The sequence below is a fragment of the Plectropomus leopardus genome, chromosome 12 (genome assembly GCF_026936395.1).
Source record: "Plectropomus leopardus strain MGB_pleo_1.0 chromosome 12, ASM2693639v1, whole genome shotgun sequence".
NCBI classification, from domain to species: domain Eukaryota; kingdom Metazoa; phylum Chordata; class Actinopteri; order Perciformes; family Serranidae; genus Plectropomus; species Plectropomus leopardus.
In genome coordinates, this window is record NC_142187.1 from 3,041,791 (window position 1) to 3,065,736 (window position 23,946).

General features: G+C 38.0%; 2 protein-coding genes across 2 annotated transcripts; both read right to left on the reverse strand.

Moving 5' to 3' along the window:
* Positions 1-619: 619 nt before the first annotated feature.
* Positions 620-7,426, reverse strand: rab36 (RAB36, member RAS oncogene family). The gene is made up of 11 exons (XM_042498342.2): positions 7,343-7,426; positions 6,315-6,398; positions 5,009-5,100; positions 4,815-4,889; positions 4,219-4,320; positions 4,070-4,134; positions 3,909-3,960; positions 2,358-2,439; positions 2,182-2,272; positions 1,969-2,082; positions 620-1,879 (listed from the first exon to the last, which is right to left on the reverse strand). The coding sequence occupies exons 2-11, from the start codon at positions 6,393-6,395 to the stop codon at positions 1,815-1,817; spliced, it is 819 nt and encodes a 272-aa protein (XP_042354276.1). The 5' UTR covers positions 6,396-6,398; positions 7,343-7,426; the 3' UTR covers positions 620-1,814.
* Positions 7,427-8,589: 1,163 nt separating this feature from the next.
* On the reverse strand, positions 8,590-23,287 carry LOC121951522 (major facilitator superfamily domain-containing protein 12-like). The gene is made up of 11 exons (XM_042497882.2): positions 22,434-23,287; positions 21,556-21,675; positions 16,574-16,784; positions 16,364-16,493; positions 15,559-15,801; positions 15,267-15,359; positions 15,024-15,116; positions 13,740-13,910; positions 13,550-13,644; positions 12,125-12,255; positions 8,590-12,021 (listed from the first exon to the last, which is right to left on the reverse strand). Exons 1-11 carry the CDS (start codon positions 22,579-22,581, stop codon positions 11,978-11,980), a joined length of 1,479 nt encoding a protein of 492 aa, XP_042353816.1. The 5' UTR covers positions 22,582-23,287; the 3' UTR covers positions 8,590-11,977.
* Between the last annotated feature and the right edge of the window lie 659 nt (positions 23,288-23,946).

Consider the following 23,946-nt stretch of genomic DNA (forward strand, 5'->3'; position numbering starts at 1 on the left):
CAAAATCCAGAATAGAAAGTTTTATTTGTATGTTTTACTTATTTGTATGTTTGACTAACCAGCAATGCATGCTGGTTAGTCAGTGAAAAAGCTTTATTTTGGCCAAAATTTAAATAAGACATATAGAATAAAGTGCCTTTGATGAAGTATCGCTATTTTAAGATAAGATTTGGTCATGTTTTTTTGTTTTTTTTCTGACAGAAGGGTTTGTTGCACATGATGTGTCCAAAGACCATCAGACCATTAGTTTTATTTACAGTTTCTGGCTATGATAAATTCTGTAATTTTGGGGATTTTTATATATCGCTGGTAAACAAAATACAAATTACAGCGATTCAAAGTTCTGTCTGACAATAAAGCACAAGTCTCTCTCCAGTGCTTAAATAAATATCTGGCATGCACCCCCACCCAGTTTTTGCACCACCCCCTAATACCCTAATATAAATATATATTTCAATTATCTTTGTTTGAATATCACACATAAAATAAAGACAAGCCCTTGTAGACACTCAGTGTTTTGCAGCAGGTCAAAAAGTCCTAATCTTTTGGGGAAAATGCAGTATTTTTCTTGTAAATCTTGCTTAGCCATACAGATTAATCTTAATGACAGAACAGTTCAGACAGCTAATACACCACTTTATTTAATAATGATAGGCTTTGACAACAATACTGATTTTATAAATGCATAGCTGCTTTAAGAAATTACATCATAATGTTATGATTATTATATATGTTAAGACTTACTTACACTTTTATTTGGTTCCCTTGCCCCCCAAATTCCAGCTTATAAGCTTTCGATAAACCTTTAACAGCAATACTGTATGAAAAAAACTAACACAAAGACCATAGCAAAGAAAACCTAAAGCATCCATTCAAGTGTTTCACCAAGGGCCAATATAAGGCTGTCCCAAAATCTGGTCCAGGCACAACTGTCCACCTCCGACATGATGGACATTATGAAACTTGTATTTCAGAGATAATGCAGAACTGAGCAACACTACGAAAGACATGATTGTGATTCAGAGTATATCATAGACTGTATAAATAATATAGGTTTACAGCAACTAGCTGCCATGGTGGAGTTGGACATACTTTTGTCGATAAATCAATCCTCCCTGGTGCTTGTATACTGGGACAAAGACAGTAGTCCCAATAAATGGCCTAATCGAGCTGTGACCTTAACTTGACTAAACTATGCATGTAATGTACTGAGTGGGCTGAATAATGGACCCAAATGGGGCTGTGCATGGGTTCCATAATGGCCCCATGCCATTTGCCCACATGGGTTATCCTACGGCTGCCTGGGGGCCTATGGGTAAACCCACCCATGAGGGCAATAAGCATGGGGCCTCTATGGAAGCTGTGGGCAGTCCCATATAGGGCCCATTCTCAGCCCATTGACTACCCACACGTTGGCTTAGAAAAACCATAATTGGAACTACTTTTACACACTGGTGAAATCTGCTATTGCAAAATGAAAGTATTTTCTCTTGGGATTCCAGTGATCTAATATCCTGGATGAAATACTGACAACTATTCCATAAAAACTGTAAATTCATAACATTTAAAATCTGCAAAAAAGAGTCTATAATGTCAGCTTCAGTCCAGTAACCATCGTCTTTCAGGAGCTCATAATGACGGAACCTTTTTCAAGCGTCAGAATACATGGCAGTTTGGATGACTTCTGAAACCTAATGGAAGATGTCGGAAGGCACATTCAGACCAGTGGAACACGGTCAGTCGAATCTCTGCAGCTGAGGCTCAGCATAGAGCCTTCTGCTCTCCTTTAAAGCTCAAATTCAGAGTTCCTCTTTTCATGAGCAGCAGCTTCTCTTCGAGTCTTGGGGTGTGGCCTCCTCCAGGTTGGCACGATCTGATCCTGCCACGACAAAGATGGAGAGGCGATTTGTACCCTCAAGGCTTTCATTAGTAACATCTCTGCTTGTCAGGAGTTGACTCGTTACTTACTGATGCTATTGCTGCGTCCGATGCTAACAGGGACCCCGTTCTCCATGTCCTTTAGCACGCACTTCTCAAACGCCAAAGCTGCCACCCTGAAGAAAAAGCCCTGCACGTTCTCCCCTGCAAACAAGCAGAGTAAATTGTGTCTTACAGTGGCTTTCCGCATTGCCCGGGAACATTGTATCTATGTTGTCTTACAATTGAGTGCTTGGTTTTTACCTGTTTTAGCTGAAACAGCCCAAAATTCTGCATTCATTTCTGTTGCTATCCTGGTGGCGTCTTTTTCTGTCCTCTTTCTTTCATCGAGGGGCTTAAGGACAAGACAGTTGAGTACTTAAAGAAAATAGTTCATGTGAAAATCTCCTAAATACACAAAGAATTTAAAATATATTCACCAGCAGGTCACTTTTAGTGCCAACCAAGAAGACAAAACAGGAGCCGGGCTCATTTTCTCTCATAGCCTCCTCCAGCCACTGGCTACGGAAACAAAACAAAGTGCTTAGAATACCTTAATTCTAGAATACTGTTAAAAGTTTTCTTTACTCATGTCATTGAACATGATTTACTGATTCCATTTTTAAAACAATGGTTGCCGATCAACATGAAGGGATCAAGTACAACAACTCAGATATTTCTTGTCTATCTCCTTAGACTTTTAGCCTGGTTACACATTTGGAATTCATGGGCGTTGTGTCTTCCAGGTTTAAGAGGAAAAGGACAATCCAGACTGTTACCAGTGCAAAGTTAACCCTTTAACAACTGGGTTGACATTGGTTGTCTTGTGCTGCATTCAGATGCCTTTCATTGGCATTTAAGACATAATGAGCAACTTGGAAGAAATGTCCTGCAAACTGCAAAGAAAACTCGTAAAGGTGACAAGGAGATTATCTAAGAATTATTAGATATTATCAAAAAATGAGATAAAAATGTTCAGAAAACTATATTTTCTTGATTATATATTTAAAATAAGGTTACAGATTTCTTTTTTATACTTTCTTGAGGTCATTTTCTTGTTTTTGTTTGCTTGGTTTACTTTTTTGCAAAGTTGCTTGTTGCCTTCTTTCCATGTTTTAGAGAGATATCAAGCCAATTTGCTCAGGTTTCTTAGGGTTAAAAGTCAGCATCTGTGATGGTATGGGGGTGTGTTTGTCCCCATGGCATCATGGGTAACTTGCACATCTGTGAAGGTGCCATGAAGGCTAAGAGGTACATACAGGTTTTGGAGCAACATATGCTGTCATCCAGACGGGGTCTTTTTCAGGGATGTCCCTGCTTATTCCAGAAAGACAATGAGACACATTCTGCACGTGGTGCAGCAGCATGGCTTCACAGTAAAAGACTGCAGGTACTAGACTGGCATGTCTGCGGTCCAGACCTGTCTCCCATTAAAAATGTCTGGCACATTATGGAGCAAAAAATATGAGAACCCAGACTGTTTAGCATCTGAAGTCGTATCAAGCTGGATGGGAAAGAATTTAACTTTTGAACTTCAACAGTTAGTGTCAGTTCCCAAACACTAAGTGAGAAATGTTAAGTGAAAAGTTGGTGTCACACAGTGGGAAATATGCATCCGTCCCAACTTTTTTGGAACATGTTGCAGGCATCACAATCAGAGTGAGTACATATTTACAACAAACAGTAAAGTTTATCAGTTTGAACATGAAATACCTTATCTTTGTACTTTATTCCACTGAATATAGACAGAAAAAGATTCAAGATACATTCTACACAATATCCCAACTTTTTCGGAAATGGGGTTGTAAAAAATATTACATAAAGCTTAATTCTTGAAAATATACATAACAGATAGGTATCATTTAGAATAGTTATATATTTTCACTAGATAAGTTTTGTTGCAACTTACTCTATTCCAGCACATTAATGTTTTTATTGTAGATTTTAAAAGCAATAAAAAAAAAGCCCAATGATAATAGAATCAGACCTACCGAGTATGATCCAGCGACTTAATGTCTGCCATGTCAAAGACTGTGATAATAACTGGAAAAGATGAGCAACAAGTTTCAGCATTGTTAGTCTGCAGCAGCTCAGATGTAAACTGGTCTCATCTATAATCAGACACAACCATCTGGTTACAACAGCGTCTTACCCTGAGCTCCTCTGTAATACGCAGAGGCAATGCACTTGAATTTTTCCTGCCCAGCAGTATCCCAGCTAGAACCAAAAAGATGAATGAGTGAATGGCAAAAACATATTCCAGAGTTTGCAGAACTGCTTCTTTAAACTCAGACTACTCACATCTGAAGGGAGAACGGGACTCTAGAGATCTCAAACCTCTCAATCTCAAAGTCCACACCGATGGTGGCCTTGTAGTCCCTTTCAAACACGTCTTTACAAAACCTGAAAAATATCACAAACAGATGAAGTTGTTGTTTTTGTCGAACATGTTCAGAAGTCAGACTCACTGCAAAAACCCAGATCTGTTTATAATTCTATTTCCTTTCTTTCTTACATGTGCAATACTTTAGACAGTCCAATGGAGAACAATGTTTATTTAACCCTTTGAAACCTTTCAAAAACATGGAAAATGCTTTAAAAAAATTACTAAATTCTGTAGCATAATTTTATATATGTATTTCTTAAAAAACATGAGAGGTGGCAATGAGTGCCAAAAGAATAAATGACGCACAGCTTAGCAAGAAATTAGTAGAAAGTACAAGGAAAAATTTGTACCCCCAATGTGTGTGCAAATTTGTCAAAGAAAAGGTAGACAGAAAGAAAAGGAAAAGAAAAAGGTACTTTCATGTATGTACAATTATATGCAGACAGTAATCAGATCTTATTTTGAAATTGTGTAGTTATACTGGTTCTAATCTTAATTATTTATAAAGTACCTATTAATGAGGCATGTCTTCCCCACATTAAGGTCTCCAACAACCACCACTTTTGACATTTTCTGTCGGTCCCACCTTTAAAAAAGACAACAGTTATTTATATTTTTTCTTATATCAGTGACATATGAGATGCTTTTCACATGATGCTCAAACAAAGCTGAAAGTGATGCATGGACACAAAGCGGGAGACTCACGGCTGATGCCTGGCGGCTCCATCTTTACAGGCTGCTTTAGCCTGAGGGTCCCAGTCTGTCTTCAGCTGTAGAGAGGCGTTAGCTGTGTAGCACTGACACGAAAAGGGCCAAATATTACTGATAGCTAGCATGCACAAAGACATTAAGGCAAGAACATTTCACTCAAAGAACCTGACATTAATAATATTTAGAAATCCAAATTTCTCAGAGAATGAACAGTATATAATTAATTTGCTCAACATTTTAGCTAAATGAATGAAATGAATATTTAAAGAAATTATCCTCACTTTCAAAAATTAGATCTATATACATGTCTAAAAACAATGTGAAACTTAAAAATGTGTAATAAGAAAAATTAACCACAACTATTAAGTGATGCAAATCTTACAACTTTGTGCCTAGTAGGATAAACCCCTGTGTGTGCCTGTACTTTTGTCTGTTTCATTGATTTATTTTTTGTTGTAGGCTTTGTACGATTGCATGGCTGTTACTGAAATAACGACTTGTATGTCTTGTCACATTATTTTCATTTGTAAATTGTGATCATTACAATTAATATAAAAAATGATCACTGAATGTTCCAAAGATGTAAATAATATTTGAAAAAACAAGCAAAAACAACTGTGCAGTAAATGCAAACATGCTCATACTGCTAATGCTATCATGCAGGTATAATGTTTACAATGTTTAGCAGTTACAAATGCTAACATTTATAAAATTGGGATCTACACATAGACAAGAGGCTCAAATGTTATTCAGTATCATAGATTTCTGTCCAAATAAAGTGCACAAATGTGTAATATGGAGAAGATTCGGAGGACAGAATATGTTGACTGGAGTATTTGACTGCAACATCCCATAATTACCCAGCATGCTGCAATGTGACACTGACTTCACTATCTGAGAAAGTTAGTTAGAGGTCACATGTTTCTAATGAAATTAACATCTTGCCATGTTAACCCCATGAAACCTAGATCGACATCTGTTTTCTTGCGCTGCGCTCAGTCGTCTTTGACAAGCTATTCAGCTCTTTAAAAACATGAGCAAATTGGTTTAATTTCTTTTAGAAGCATGGAGAAGAAAAGGCAATGACCGACTTGGAAAGAAATGTCTTACAAATTGAGAGAGATTTCACCTAAAAATGTGCTTTAAAAAGAGGGAAAAATGTCCATAAAACTAAAGCTTTATTTATATCTTCTATCTTCTATGTTTTTAACAGAAATCAAACCAATTTTCTCAGGTTTTAAAGTATTAACCACATCGATCTATCTCACAGTGGATAACAGTGGAAAAAAACAGTATATACCTTTGGGAATTCACAGATGACCCTGTCTCTGCTGATGGGTGGTGGGAATGGGATCATCCCGTTCCTGTTATCCTGCATCATTCCCTACCAAAGAGTGCAGAACAGCAGTCAGACTGATCTCATTGAGTCTATGCACACAATGTCTGTGTGTGCATTTTTACAAAGATCATGTGTTCTCTGAACCAAATACAGCATTTAGATTAGAGGGTCAGATCCCAAATTCTGCTTCTAATAAAGCGTCATGACATACAGCAGGCTCTGTGTGTGGCAGACAAAAAAAGATGTTGTTCGTGTTCATTAGTGACAGCATCCATATCAAACCTTCGATTGCGAGCACAGACAGTTTGGGACGTTAAACACATCACTAATCATGGTGTTCAGTTAAGGAAGATGCAGCTAGTGCAGTTACTGCATTTATCCAGTCTATAGCCGGAAGTAAAGTAACTTTGTCTTCAAAATAAAAGCACGATGGCTTTAAAATTAACTTTATCTAGTGGCTATTTATTTTACCATTTTAGTCTGTTTCACAGTTTTACTACCTTTTATATCATTTTACTATTATTTGAAAACATGTTTTATTAAAATATTTTTAATTTGTGCTGTTATCCTGTCATTTACCTTTCATTTATAGTTTGGGTCTTTTACTTTTTTATAATGTGCTATTACTATTATCGTTTTATCTACGTAATTATTTTATTTATTATTTTATTATTGATTTTATTATTTTATTTTTTTTTTTAAATTTTTATTTCCTTAAAAAATGTTTTATAGGCCTTGTTTATTTCCTCCCCCAGCCCCTAAAATGCATCATCTTAATCGCAAGAATGAACTCACGCTTTTATTTTGAAGGTCCTTACCGGAAATCACATTATGTTAGGCTTCCAAATGACAACGAGAGGCGCGAGGCCAGATACCACAGCCTCTCTGTAGGCTGTTATTTCACAAGTCTCGGCTTTTTTTCTTCCAAAACGGCGCTCAGTCACACTTCGGTTCCAGTAAAGAAGAAAGTACAACAGTTTGATACTCACCACAAATGGAAGTACGGCTGAAATCTACTCGGTTCCTCTGACCGCGTCGCTCCGTGCAGCTGCAAGCCCGGACGCTGTTTGATGAGGAGCTCGTTTCCATGACAACCGTACTGTAAGCATTGTCACGTGATAATTAAGATTTAGGGCCCGCGTTAATTTCACACACACTCGTATCGTTCTGCTCACAAAATGCACTTTTGAAAATCAAGCTTTAAAAAATATCATACATTAATATGGTTTTCCCCTTTCCTTGAGTTAATTTTTTATCAGATCTAATCATAGATATCAAATATTCATTAATTTTCAAAATGTTAACCCTTTAAATACCAGGTTTTTGTCATGATGCCACTACGTTTTTTGATCAAATAATTTTTTTCAATATACTACATGCAATGTAGATTATTATTTTTTTTGCATACAAATGTGTAACGATCTGGAAAAAGTGATGAACTAAAAAATAAATAAATATAAATAATAATGTTTTTTTTCTTATTATAACTTTTTTTCAATTCTAACTGTTTCAAACATAGTTTTCTTGACATTTTCCCGAGTTATTCCCCGAGAATTTTCTAGTCTATTTCTTTTAAAGCTAATATTCAGATCAATTTCTCATTACCTTTCTTATGTGTGTATATGTATATATTTATATATATATATTTATATATATATATATATATATATATATATATATATATAGAGAGAGAGAGAGAGAGAGAGAGAGAGAGAGAGAAAGACATGTCATGCCAAGTCGCTGATTGCTTTTTCACAGGTGTTTTTGAAAAAAATCATATCAACGTGCTCATACTTCACAGGTTTGGGAAACCAAAGTATATCAGCATGTCATTCCTTAACTCTCATATTGTTTCCATATAGAATATACTATACTACAACAGTAGAATTAAAACCCCAAAATTCAGTGATGGTTTTTGGTTTTGAAGTGCCACCCAAAGATTTTTGGTGGCCTCCGTTAAGCCCTCCTATGAGAAACATCTGGGGGCACCACTGTCCAGAACACTGCAGCAGATGTATCCTTTGGAAACAGAAAATCTCACCACAAGGTCCATTTAGTGGCTGAACAAGGACCAGTTTGCTCACTCGACATGGAAATGAAGAACACTTTGACTTCTTGTGCATGTTTGCTTCAAATAAATTTGAATTTTTTTTCTCAATTTGTGTTAACTTTTCTTCTCGTGCTGTGACCATGGGTTACAGGATTCACTTTACTATAAAACAGAGTTAACAACACATTTCTTGTGCCATCTCATGAACTTTTTTTTAATGAATGTCTCTTTATGAAACAACCCCAACACACACATAATCATAGAAGTAACAGAAGTAACAAAGACATAAAAAGGATGTAAAAACATAAATACCTGCCATTAGGATGAGAGATTATCACGCAGGTAACAGAGAGCTTTGGCACAGCACTGGTTGCACGTGACAAAGGGACATTTCTCATTTCTTCCCACAGCTTCCAGTCAAACATTAATGCCTGTTTACCCGGATAATTCCCGCATACTAGTATTAAAACATAATATTTATACACATTTTATAGCACTGATCCCTTTAAAGTAACTTCATATCAAATACATTTGTTATTCAAGTTTCTTTTGATTATAAAAAATATTATTTATATTCCATTTGGTCTGAGAATATTAATGAAAACACTGTACAAAGAAAATTGATTCAAATAGAAATATGATTACATCATAATAGGTTGTTCCATACGTGGAAAAATCAAAAGTGTTCTATCTGAGCAATCCACAACAATGAGGCACAACTACAAGTGATGTGACACATGTCAGAGGACTCAACAGTAACCCAGTCCCAGGCAGGAATGAGACCATATCATGCACTGTATATCATAATCAAAGCAGCCACTGTGACATCACCCAGTGGTTTGTGGACTTCTGTGTTAAAGCCTATAGTGTGGTGAAAGGATGATGTATTTTTGTAGGCCAACCAGGAAGTTAGCATCGCACTGGTTCCCTCGTCAAAAACCCTATGGGTTTTTCAATTATTGCCAAAAGTAAGCTCTGTGACAAACACAAGTTTATGATACTTACACATTTTGTTCAGCATGATAATCTTCACAGATGAACACCATGTCTGTGTGTTTTGAAGCGTAAATGAAATAGCCAAAAGCAAAAAGCTATTGTTAGGCTATGAACAAATTTAGATGTCACCACCCCAAATCCTTCCGACTTCTGATTTGATTTAGCGCGCTTAATTTTCTACAAAACTCTCTTGTTAGCGTGACTTGATCTAACTAATGATCATGGCTATATCAGTTGACAGTCTCACATCCTTTTTCAAAGATGAATTAAAAAGTGTGTGACCGGTGTGATGACATCTACCATCCCATTTCTGCTGTAAAGTTGGGCATTTTAACCACGGATGTATTAAGAAAGTGTAGCTACAGCCATGGAGGCGGGGCCCCATTCATTCCTATAATAGCTGCTCAGCAGCACATGAAGCAAAAAAAAACTCTTTTTCTGGGTATAAAATACCCCAATCTAGAGGCCCATGAGGCATGCGCACCAGAGTAAAAAACGTACCAACGTAAAAAAAAAAAGCAAAAGATCTTAACAAGCATATTGCATATAGAAATATATGCAAGCTTTTAAAATAGGAGTGTGTCTTATCAATGATGCAATAAAATATTTGTTTTCTTAACAAAGCGTAAGGTAAAGTGATTCCATTATGTTTTAGTGGCATTTTAAAGCAAATTTTGATGATTTTTCACAATAATATTGTGAAGTGCAGTTATTTTTATTTTGTCCAATGCCTATTCTCAGGCATCAGGACAGTCTGGACTTCAGACTCAGTTTTCATGTGTCCATCCACAGTCTGTGTCAATGTAGTGGGTTATCAATGCGTCATTCTGTGGAGGAAAATATAGTGCAATGACCCTTTAATGAAGCACTCGGCCTAGAATGTCAGTAATGATTTGTAGCATGACTAACTAGCTATTGTTGCCAAATAATTACAGGACATTGCCTGCTGGGACACTGGATTTCAAATGGTCCCTTCTTTAAATCCAGCACATGGTGGAACTGGTTCCCTTCGTCATCCTGCTCTGACTCTCGTGTTAGTGCAGCCACAGGATGGCTGTTCCCTTTTGAAGTGATCCACCTGAGATGAGCCATGCCGTCCAGTCAGGTGAGGTATCAGCGGTGGACGTGTCAGTCTATTCCCTGTGTCTCCTCCAGTGGACCCTGGAACCTGTTTTCTCATCATTTTCCAAAGTTATGTATAACTGTTAACAGACTGTAGCCATGGAAAATCAATCAGACAAAATCAAACCTAAAGGCATCCAAAGAATGTTTGTACTCACAACCCTGCAGTGTATCAGGAATCTATACAATCAACTGTGTTTATCTTCATTCCAGAGCAGCTGGATCTGCAGCCCTGTGTAGTTATCAGCTATCTCGCAGATACCTGGTGTGTTTGTTAGGTACTATGGAAATAAAATTAGGTTCTTACGACCTAACATATGAAAAAGAATGTGTGAAATACAGAAGACATTAACACCTGGATCGATGTCTGTTTTCTTGTGCTGCATTTCAACGCATTTTAATTGCATTTAAACTTCCTAAACCTGAGAAAACTGATTTGATTACTCTCAAAAACATGTGGAAAAGCATAATGAGCAACTGGGCAAGGAATGTTTAACAAACTTAAAAAACCCCAAAATGAAATAAAATAAACATAAAAAATAAATAAATAAAATAAGTAAAAATGATGTTTATAAAAATAAATATCTGAAAAAAAATGCAAGAAAAATACCTGAAAATTAGTTTTGGAAAAACAAAAAAACCCCAGAAATGACCTGGAAAAAGAGCTTAAAAGTTCTAATAACTGAGTAAAATAATTTAAAATATGCAATTATGATACTTAAACACAGCTTATTTTACCGAGACATTTTTTCCCTAGTTGTTTTAAAATAATTGTCTAAATCTGCATCTGCAATCTTTATATGGGGCCCTGCTCTATCTACTGAGCCATTATGCCCTCCTAAATCTACTAATATCTTGCAATTTGTGTCAAATTACTTTACCAAGTAGCTCATTGCCCTATTACCCACATTTTTTGAGAGAAATCACACCTATTTGTTTAGAGTTCAAAGGTTTGAATATTCGTGAAAGGCATCTGAAAGCAGCACAAGAAAAGTGATGTCCCTCCAGGTTTTAAAGGGTTAATAAAACCCTTAAGTCAGGATCCCCTCTGTCTGTTGAATAACTACAGTGAAATGAGCCTATATTAACCTGATTTGTGTAATTACCACGCTTCAATGGAAAGATGTTTTTGGAAAATGATGGGAAAAGTTGATCTAAATGGCTAAAACTGTCAGAAAGGCATAAAACAAAAAAAAAATCTCCCTTCTCACTTCCTCTGGTTTTCCTGCTCACTCCTGTTATTTCATCTGAAGTGCTAAATGTGCCACGTAAAGTGCATCAGTCGAGCAGCCACTCAAGAATTCCCCCTGCCGCTGCTTTTCCCCAAAGACTTTGAGATGCATCTTAAAAAGAAAGAAAAGTGAAAGCTCTTCCTGTCCAGCTGAGAGCGCTCCAGTCTGTGTTTCCTGTTTTACCGCAGCAGTGTCGAGTTGTCGGGAAGGTGGGGGAGGGACAATTAGTTGACTCTTGCGGCAATTTCGGATTCAGCTGACAGACCACCTGGACCAGGACCAGCAATTATCAGTCAGGCTAAAAGCAATACATTCCACATTCAAACTTTAAAAATTCACAAACTTAACATATGAGTAGTTGTCTGACTCACGTGGTCTGATCTTGATTGGCCAGATGAGGATGGAGCAGAGCGTGAGAGCGGCCGCGACTGCCACGCCTCCCGTCACTATGACCATGATGTAATGATAGAACCACACACAGGCGGGACAGCACACCACCGTACTGAGAGACATCACAAGCATCTGTTAGAGCCATCTGAGACAGAACTGATATCACTTAATCTACTGAGCTCCTTCAAACCTCACTCTTCTTTCTTATCTCTGTCCTTGTTGAATCATATCTCATCTCTCTGTATATGTTCTTTGACTCTTCATTTCAACAATTTGACAATTATAATGGAATTACATGGCACTCGGATTGTGGTGCTGGAAGTGCCAAAAATTTCATTCTAAAAACTCAACAGCACCGGGTTGCCTTCTTGTCATGCGGGACACAGTGGGAAAATGCTTCCACTAACATGGGCTGTTTTTTACTGGCTGTTTGTGGGCTGATGCGGTCTTCCGCATCTCTGAGTGAGACACGTTTCTCCCACTGGGCTGCGTGTCTCTGTTTGACATGTTGAAATAAATCAGTCATCCTGCTGCCTTTAATTGCAACAGCCTTTTAACAAACTTTTAAATCTTTCCTAGAGACCCACTTCTTCTCCCTGGCGTTTCATAAATGAGCACACAAATCACAGGCACTGCAGTTTTTCTACTTTTACTGTTTTTATTTCACTGTTTTAATTTTATTGTTCTTATTGTAATCTATCTATTTGTTTACTTCTTTTTATGTATCCTATGTACAGCACTTTGATCGACTGCTGTCTTCTTAAAGGTGCTTTATAAATTAACTTGATTGATTGATTGAACTTTGCAGCAGACTGTGGTTTGTTCCAGATCTGATGCTGCAAAACCAAACCAGTTTCAAATGACTGACGAGACTGAGCCTTTTTTGGAAACCTTCTTTTAATTATCATTAATGCTTGCTGTCATGCTGTCGTGTGTGTGTATCTCTGGGAGGTAAGCGCAGGGGGAGGATGCAGCCCACTGTGAACTACGGAAGCCCAGAGAGAGCAACAGCGGAAGTTAAAGAGAAAATCGAGATTTCCATTTTAAAAATAAACCACAAATCAATAAAATCGATGAATCACCCAGCACTAACATATACATATATAATTTGTGTAATAATAAACAGAATAAGTGTCTGTGTGTTTATGCTTGTACATCCTAAATAGTGAGGACCAAAAACCATGTTTTAGCGACAGATTGAGGACAGTCTGGACGGTCCTCGCTTCTTCAAAAGGCCTGTTTGGGAGTTTTGATTTGTTTTAGGCTAGAATGAGGTTTAGGTTAGGGTGGTGTTAAGTATTTAGTTATGATGGTTAAGGTTAAGGTAAGGGGCTAGGGAGTGCATTTTTGCATTTTTTGTGCATAGATGTGTGTGTGTGTGTGTGTGTGTGTGTTTGCGTACTAACTGGCAAGGATGCATAGACTGAATGATCATCACAGCCACTCCATTGGCCACCTTATCAGTAAAACTCATGGCTCCGTACACAAACGCTCCACTTTGCTGCAGAGATGGAGACAGATAGATGGAGTTAATGATTGTGTATGATTTGAAAGGTCACATCACCCCCTCCCCCCACACACACACACACACACTACCGTCTGATCTCCGATGAGCTCTGCAGTCATGGAAAGTGATATAACCAGGATGGTGGCTGACCCCGCCCCCAGCAGGACAGCGGCCCCGTACACCTGCTGACCCATCTTATCATCCAGCAGTACCCAGTAGGAGAAGGCCATGATCAGCAGCAGGCCAACGAAGTAGGTGAGCTGGACCAATCAGAAGAGAGAGACACGCAGTGTATGACAAGTGAGCTGCTGCAGCTCTGGCGACAGATGGTGCTAAATTCTGGCTCTAACACTTCCTCTTCCTGTCAGTGTAGATACAGATTCAGATCTTTTTTTAGGATTCAGTGACACTGTAAGGTTTGAGGAGGAAACAAAATACTGAAACCAGACAGAACCAGTCAGGCAACTGTGTGACTCTGCTCATGAAATCAGAGCTCACAACTCACTTCATTTATGTGTTAACTGCAGTTAGTGACTGTTGTACAGGACTGTCACTGCATCATCCTGAAAAGGATTTTTAATATTTTGATGAATGGAAATAGAACAGACAAGAAATTAGGAAAGACTGAGCTATAACAACTTTTCTAGTCTTACCTTTATTAAAGCTCCTGACAAACACATTTGGAATTTTAAGTATTTCTTTGTAAGATTTTGAGAGTCACACACTTTATTTCCTGTATTCTGGTGAAGTTTTATGCATCAATTTAAGGTGGAAATGTTTCCTTTTATATAAAGAAAAACGAAAAAAAACAGGCTATAGGTGACATTTTTAAAATATAAAAATTGGCTATTACAGAACATAATGCAGCAAAGCTGCTCTGGCATTTTGTCTCTTGCTGATGATCTTTTCTAATTTAATGATATCCTTGCAGAAGTCAAGACATGTAGGTATAGTTTACTTTTACAACCTATTTAGTGTCTTTTGTTTGAGGCCTTGGGGAATATCCCCTTTCAATGGGCACATGTCATCTATTTACATTCATAATAGATTATTTCATTTTAATTAACCCATAAACCCCTGGTTTTCAATGGCTCACATGTTTTAGCGAGATTTCTGCTCATGTCAAAACTTTCTGCACATTCCATTGTATTTACACCTTTGAGGAAAACATGGTGACACTACATTTACCATGCAAATGTGTGGTACTGGTTATGCTGCAGAATCAGATTTTTACTCACAAAATGTAAAAATTAAAATATGATGAATAATTATTGAATAAACTATCCTGCATTAAATAAGAATGAAAAGCTCCAACTTCAACATATTGTGTTAATATGACCTTTTCTGACAGCAGGACATTAATTTTTACTTACACATTTTCCAATGAGTTTACTGAGAGGCTTCATGATGAAGGAGGACAGGAAGCCACTCAGGTACATCACTAAAGGGATTGTTGCAATGAACTTCTGTTGGGGGGGACAGAGAGAAACAGGATAATCAACAAAGACCGAGATCATGTTGCTATGATACATAATAACAGTAATGCTGTGCTCCCTAATAACTGATAATAAATGTATGTATGTAATGAAAGAGTGATTGTGGTGATGCTGTGTTACCTTGGGCAGCCCCAGAGTGTTGATGAGGTACATTGAGATGTAAGTCTGAGACAGATTGACCATCAGTCTGGTCGACATGTACAGTGCAGCCACCTGCAGACAGTATCATACATATCTGTCATGGTGCAAGCAGTGGAAAATATATGACAAAAGAAAACATGTGGTAACTGCTATAATGTTGAAAGAGGAAGGGCAAATTGCAAAAAATATATCAGCCCAGTGGCTTCAGGTGAATTTTAGGCCAGTCTTCAGTGTGTTTGTTCAAACAGATCTGCTTAAAGAGTCTCCCTACCTGGTAAAATGAAGGCTGCTGCAGCCAACATTTCCACTGCAGAGGAGACAAGGAGGTCTTGGAGCGAGGGAGCAAAGGCCTCCGCTCCCCCTCCTCCTCTTCCTCTTCCTCCTCCACCTTCTCTCTACCCCTCCCCTCCTCTCCTCCGGCCTCCCCTCCTGCTCCAGGCTTCCTCTCTGTGATTCCCAGGTGGAAGAGGATGGAGAAGAGAGCTCCGATGCCCAAAACAATCAACGCCAGATTCTGTAATCAGACACAACATGGTTCATGTTCATGTTTATTAACCCTTTAAGGTTAATTTCAAGAACATAAGAAGAAGGCAATGAGCAACTAAAAATAAGCCAGAAATTAGTAAAAAAAATTACAGGTAAATGTCCTGAAAAGTTAAAAAAAAAAAAAAAAAAAGAAAGAAATTACCTTTACAATTGCAAAAAATATATATGAACATATTTCTGAAATATAATTTTAAATATTTAATTATAACAAATATATATGCATTGCTTTTTATATTTTCCAGATTTTGAAAAAAAAAAAGTATTTTTAACACATTTTTTGTGTGTTTCGGGACATTTTGTAGCTTTGACTTATTTTTTTGAGAGGGGGGGGGTTTCTTGCCAAAATGCATTGCCTCTTCCATATTTTTGAAAGCAAACAACCCAAATGTTTCTGCTGTTAAAGGTTAAATGCTTGTGAAAGGTGTAGGAGTGCTGCACAAGGAGACCGATGTAGATTCACGTTTCAAAGGGTTACAGTCCCATCCACTCTTGAACGCTGTCAAGTCTCTCTCATTAGAGTTCATCCTCACCCTGAAGACAGGGATGTCTACTGGTCCAAGCGCATCACTGAGCGGGTCGTCGCCCCCTCCGGCCTGGGTGTGGAACAGCAGATAAGCCACTGCGTATACTGTGATGTTGGCGATCACTGTGAAGGCGTACCTGCACACAGTGAGAAGAAATAGCCTGTTCAGGATCTGCAGGTCACCTTGCTGTATCAATGTTTGCGTGTAAACACGCACCTGTATGCAGTAAGCTCTACTTTAGCGTGCTCGCAGGACACTAGCTCTGGGATGAGGGAGAGGTGGGAGATCTGAGTGGCGGCCCAGCCGAACTGAAAGACGATGATGAACGGGACGAAGTAGATCAAACTGGCCCACTGAGGGGTGAGGGCATCACAGCCCAGGCACTGGTTGAAGATGAAGGCAAAGGACAGCACCACGCTCAGAGTACCTGGATAACACACACACACAATTCATAAATTTTCATTTTGTCTTGATTTGACAGCACAACACAGTGGAGCCAGTGTCAGCCTGACAAATCAACTAAGGCCACGTTTAGACGAGAACGGCCCTACTATAAACGGAAAAGTCTTTCCTTTCCATTAAAAAAAAAAAAATCTGCATTCATATGATAACATTGTGAAAACGATACTCGAGTACACGGATCCCCAAAAACAACCGAAAACGCTGTAAGCTGCCAGACCAGCAGCTGGTGGTCTAACTTTGCAATGACACACCGTAGAAAGACACCATGCGTCATACTCACTGGGTCCACGCACTGCCAGTTTACGCGGCGACAAAAGGGGTGGCGTTTCAAAAAAATTACACTCTGGATACTGGTTTCAAAATTTTGCATTTTCAGGTCCCCAAAATGGTGTTATCATGTGAACCAAAGGCCACACCACAACAAAAGATCAACCTTTCATGCAAGAGCTGTTGCCGTGAAACGACCCCTAAATTTGGTCCAAGTCCTGTGCTGGGCAAAGCAAGTAGAGTATCACTGCTTTACAGGGTCTTTTAGTACAGCCAAACACTGAACAAGACTTTTATAGACGACCAAAACGTTACAATTGACATTGATGAATTCAAAATACACTGAGAAAGCAACAGCTACAGCTACGCCTATACTCTGTGAATCTGGGGTTACGCCATTGTGACGTTAGCTATCCAACACTGTCACCATGATGACGACTTGTCAATGGACTGCACCCACTTGTCACTCAAAGTGGCCATGCCACTTTTTTTTACATATGCATAACTTAAAGCCTTAATAACATTTAAACAGGTAAGTTATATAAAAATTCACCCTCATACAGTTGTCATGGATGTTGAAATTAGCTACAGTGACCAATACTGGGTTTTTTTTGTTTGTTTGTTTGATTTGTTTTTGTTTTTTTGGCTGTAAACATGTTTATTTCTGCAGTTTATGGGGGTCTATGGGGACTGACTCACTCTTGGATCCAGCTTTACAACTCCCTTTCACATATGCATGAGACTGTTATCATCTCTCTCAACATCATCATAGAGAGCAATTACTAATTTCACACCTACCATTATTGTAATATGACATGCATCTGTTTCTATTATTGCTGTGCCCCCCCCAACCTCTCTCCCCCTCTCTCTTTCTCTTTCCTTTTTTGCCATGATTGTATCTACCGCTCTTCCTGAGGTTTCTTCCTCTTTTTTTTCCCCGTTACAGGGGTTCTTTTTGGGGAGTTTTTCCTTGGGTGATGTGAGGGTCTAAGGGCAGAGGGATGTCGTACACTGTAAAGCCCTCTGAGGCAAACCATGTTTTGTGATAATGGGCTCTACAAATAAAACTGACTTGACTTGACTTGACTTTAAATGGCCATTAGAGGAATTTCAACACTTCTATATTGGCTTCATTTTTCAGCCCCAGAGGTTGCAGATTGGTGTTCACCTTGTATCTTTGATATAACACTTATTTGGAGCCAATCCAGTACGCATCTTACTTACATTTACTAGTCATAAACTCTGGACTCTTCTTTTAGGCAGAGAGCACCTCTTTGGCCTGGCTGTAATCTTGCCTGTTTTGGGACTTCCCTCACTTTCACTGTCAGCTCTTCATTCTTACTTATTATTAGTTATATTACACTATATTCTATTTTATTTTGTTTTAATTACTCCCTGTAATGTTTTGACTCTTCTATATCCTGCACTTGGAGGTACATTTTATATATAACTGATGCTATTAAGTGTGATTGAATCAAGTTTGAACATGTGCTTTTAAAAAATTTTAAGTGTAGAAACCATTTAAACACAATTTGTTATTCAAAGCAAATGTCTTAGAGCATGTCTGGAGGGGATCTTTAATGAATTTATTGCCTCTGTGCAATAAAAAAGTGATGTTTTATTGATATGCCGAGGTCTAATTTCATACTTCTAGGTGGATTTCCTCACCACTGTGATGCAAAAGTTTTTGCCTAACCCAATATGACCTTGTAGACAGTAAACGATGAAACTTTTATCGTGTATACCATGTGTGTGTCATGTGGATACTTGAACTTGTCAAGTCATTCCACTATGACAGATGAATGACCTCAGACTCCTCCTCTGACAGCTGTCATTAAAGAGTCTTGTAAAACATGATCTGACCTGAACTGAATCAATAAAATATAAGCTGACAGAGTAGTATGAGAGCAAAGTCCATACAGATGTTTCATTCAGAGTTACATGAATAGCCTTTGCGGGAGCATGTACATAACAGCCAGTTTCAAGGTGAACACCCAAAATTAGTGTCACCAATTCAGTATGTGACCAAATGTCACCCCTTCTGTTCCTGACTTATGGCGTTGAATAATGGCCAGATAAGTGTTTTTGCAGAACATTATGATGTCACTGTGGACCTTAGAACGTTTTGATATATAATGCTGTCATTACATCATTTTATCCTGATAGACATGTGAGTGACATTTAGTGAATGAATTATTGGGTTTTGGCCAAAAGCCTGTTTTGTGAGATCACACTGACCTTTCACCTTTAATTCCCAAATTCTAATCAGTTCATTCTTGAGTCCAAATGAATATTTGTGCCAAATTTGAGGAAATTCCCTCAAGGCCAGCTTAAGATATTGCTTAAATGAAAATGAGACAGACATACAGTCACAATGGCCTTGAGCTCTCAACGCAAAATTCTAATCTATTCAAGTCCAATATCACATTCAAAAGAATGAAACACAGTGACCTTGACCTTTGACCACCAAAATATAATCAAATCATCATTGAGTACATCTGGATGTTTGTGCCAAATTTAAAAGATATTCCTCAAAGTGTTCACGAAAATGAGACAGATGAGGTCAAAGTTATTTAGACTTCTTTTTATTTAGACTTTTGACCTTTGACCATCAAAATCTTATCAGTTCATTGTTGTGTCCAAGTGAACGTTTGTGCCAAATCTGGAGAGAGTCCCTCAAGGTCTTCTCCTGATATTGTGTTCAAAAGAATGAGACAGATGAGGTCACAGTGACCTTGACCTCTGACCTCTGACCACCAAAATACTCAGTTCATCAGTGAGTTCAAGAATATATTGAGATCTAATTTTCAAGAGAGACCTGAGTACACAGTAAAAAACGTAAAACAAACAATTAAAATACACAATATCAGTAAATAAAATAATATACAATCTTATCTCCTAAAATCTTTTTAAGTCATAAATTATTATTATTAGAGTTAAAAACAATCAGTTAAAATCAGTCCGAAATTTAATTAGGTTTTTAAACTGACTCATTGGAATCAGAGTATGAAGCTTTTGCTTACATTGCAATTCATTCCATGTGAATGGTGCAGAGAATCTAAAAGCACTCTTTCCCAAATCAATGTTAGCTCTCGGAACCTGCAGCAGTAATAAGTCCTGTGAACGTGTGTTATGTGTTTCAGCTCTCCGGACGATAAGGGATGTCAAATAAGACGGCCACTTTTCAAGCAGCCCTTTATAAATAAACAAAAATAAATACTGTTCTCTTCTCTTGGAAAGAGATGGCCAGCCCACTTTTTGGTAAAGATAACAGTGATGGGTTCCATAGCTGTCTCCGGTTATAAACCTTAGAGCTGAATGGTAGACAGCATTTAGAGGCGCAAGAGTGGAAGCTGATGCATGTCTATAAATGACATCGCCATAATCTAGGACTGAAAGAAAGACTGCTTCTACAATTTTTTTTCTACGTGATAAGGGAGAACAAGACTTACTTCTGGATAAAAAAAAACAAGCTTATTTTTTATTTTTTTGTTAGACAATATGAGTTTTGAAGGTGAATCATTAATCATCAATCCAGATACCTAAAATATGTATAATGTGGGACTCTTTCAATAATTGTACAATTTAAAGTGCAGATCTGGAGAGTGTTATTGTCAGTGTTTTTGGCTCTACAGAACAGCATATATTTTGTTTTATCAAGATGAAGATTTATCATGCAGCTTGCAAAGCACTGAAGGCAAGCTGCAAGTTTTCAATGACTGATTCTACAGAGTCCGCCCAACAGTATAAAATAGTCATCTGCATAAAGATGAGCATTATAGTTTTGTAAGGACGAAACTATGTCATTTATATAAATGGTGAAAAGCACTGGTCCTAAGACTGAGCCTTTTGTTATTGGAAGAAACCCAGATTAAGCATCACCCATTCTGACACATTGTTGTCTATCAGAGAGATAATTTCTAAACCATATAACAGCTCGATGATCAAATCCAAAATGAAGATTCCTCTTTTGTTGACATACTGTGTTGCTGTAAGTGCACCATGTCAAATGTCTTGATAAAATCATCAATAAGCATTGCAGAGGAGCATTTCACATGACGGAATTTCTCTTCCTTTTTAATGAAGAGATACATACTAACAAAAACTAAGAAGTTAAATTCACCGTCTTCATTGAACACTCTTTTTTTGTACAAGCAATTGATGTAAGTGATATCCTGCAGTTGTGGTCTTGATCTTGAAATAAAATCCCAAGTCCTCTTTGTCCGTGCCCAGGACAGAACCTAATAGTCGCGCTTGAGATGAGACCAAAACCTTCAAAAAGTGGTCTTGAGACCAAGACGGATCTCAAGTACAATATCACTGCAATGTAAAAGAGCTGCATGCAAATTACAAATAATCTTCTGAATTTACACTTAACTATCGAAGGGTAAAATCCTTTCTGAATCTTGTGTGGCAGTAAAATGAAGACACAGTGTGTATCTGTCTTTCTGTGTGTCCGTCTGACTTACCAACTAAATGCCATGTCTTCCTCTTGCCGTAGTTGCCACAGCCAGGGGTTCGGTCAGACTCATAGCCAATGAGAGGCGTACAGATGCCATCAGCTATTTGCCCAACCAGCAGCAACACACCTACGCCACAGGCAGACATTCACCCGTTAGTGGTATACAATAATAATCAATGTGTGACTACAGAAGAAGAAGAGAGATGCATGACAAAGGTAGACGCCCTTTAATGCTAAGAGCATTTAACAAGAGGTGATAGCTGTTTCCATCCGTGAATTAATAAAAACCTTTCTTACTTTCACTGACCAAACGTTGACTTTTGCCCACCATGTTTATGCATTAAGTCGGCAACTCATGTCATAAAATTATTTCAGAGTTGCTGAGTTGTTTTTCTGACACTGGAGGTTGTTCATGCGAATTTTCCCACTGGGAAAGTCATCATTCCAATTACTCAGATATCACATTAATGTACTATCAAAGATGGCACTTGTTTTGTTGATGTTTTTCTTGTTCTTTACTTATTTACTTTTATTTTTTGTTTGTTTTTTGTCTCATTTTCAGGTAATTTTTGTACTTTTTACTTAATTCTTGCTCATTTTTGAGTCTTTTCTTCTGAAGTTACTCATTGCCTCCTTTCTATGTTTTTCAAATAATCAAGCCAATTTGCCCAAGGTTCAAAGGGTTAAGGAGCACAAGATATAAAACAGTATTTGGCCCATTTTACCTGATATTCCACTTTACCTGAGTTCACCCTGTAATCGTATTAACAGACAGATCGATAAATAGACAGATAGACAGATAAATTGATAGATAGATAGATAGATAGATAGATAGATAGATAGATAGATAGATAGATAGATAGATAGATAGATAGATAGACTAACCTGCATATGTGTTTTGGAATCCCAGCACTGAGTGGTAGAACACCAGTAGGTATGTGAACCACATGGACGCACACAGGTCGTTGAGAAAGTGTCCCACCGCATAGCTGAGCCTCCTGAGGACCGGGAGAGTCCTCTCTGTGTCCGACATGACGGCTCGCGTGAGACTTAACACTTCAGAGGAAAATTTCAGCACGCGCCCTCATCAGCTATCGACCGGGGTTAGATAAGTTACACAAACTACCGGCACAGACAGAGCAACTTGTTCCACTGTGGAAGAGCTTTTACACGGCTGAGTAACCAGAGCAGCTATCAGTTCCTGTTTTTTTTCTTCACGATACTTTATTTAAATATACTAATCATCACGTGCGTCCGTTCGGTGAGTTATATGTCGCGCGCCCGGCAGGGAGGACAAAAAGATCCTCGCTTCCATCACAGTGTTAGCTTCCCTGTAATCAGGTGACAGTGGTGTCAAATCCAGGAGGAGCGTGTGACGAAAGAAAACCGAAACAGAAGCACGCGAGAGGACAAAAACGGCTTTTCATTGCCGCATTTCTCCCGTCACATCACTAACTAGCTAATATGGAACATAAGCGGCATGTATCTCAGCTTTCTGTCTGCTCTGATGTAGATACGTCGCTGTATCCATTGAAAATGACGCCGAAATTAGACAGAAACACCTCGCGTGCCAGTTCTTCTTCGTAGTTTTCGCACAACTGCAGCAGCGTATAACATTAAACCAACCTCGGCACGTAAAACATCGAGCCGCTTCCCCGTTATCCTTTAGCCAAGTGGCAACAAGCATAAAGCACATCTGGCGATAAAACTACAAACAGATGTAAACAACAACCGGCTGTGTTGATGTAAGCAGAAAAAGCCAGAAGAATGGACCAATAGGAAAGCCTTCCAGCTCTTCTCAGCCAATAGCAGAAGCCTCGCGGTCTAACTTTGTCATGTGACGGCAGACTGACAGCCAAAGATCGTGTACATAACAGAATGATATCCCCAACTCACTTCCGCATTTACGTAGTAAAGTAAAGATGTTACACATTAAAAGTATACATACATAGTCACATTATTTCTCTAATTCACCTCCTATGTTTTTAATATTTCCTCCAAGAATTGAAGACTCTTCTCAAATTACTATTAAAACATAAAAGCGTCAAGCTTTTAGAAGAAAAAGAAGCGATCCCCGCCCTTGTTTTAATGTTTAATTTTTTTTGTACACTTCATACATACTTTTACGACGGGGGATTAGGGCCACATTAAGGAAAAAAATATTTACGAGATTAAAGTCATTAGTTACGAGATTAAACTCATTATTAACGAGAAAAAAGTCATTATTAACGAGAAAAAACTCATTATTAACGAGAAAAAAGTCATTATTAATGAGAAAAAAGTCATTATTTACGAGATTAAACTCATTATTAACGAGAAAAATGTCATTATTTATGAGAATAAAGGCATAATATTCAAACCTGCTGCTTTTAGAGATACTTGTTAACATGAGGGCTAC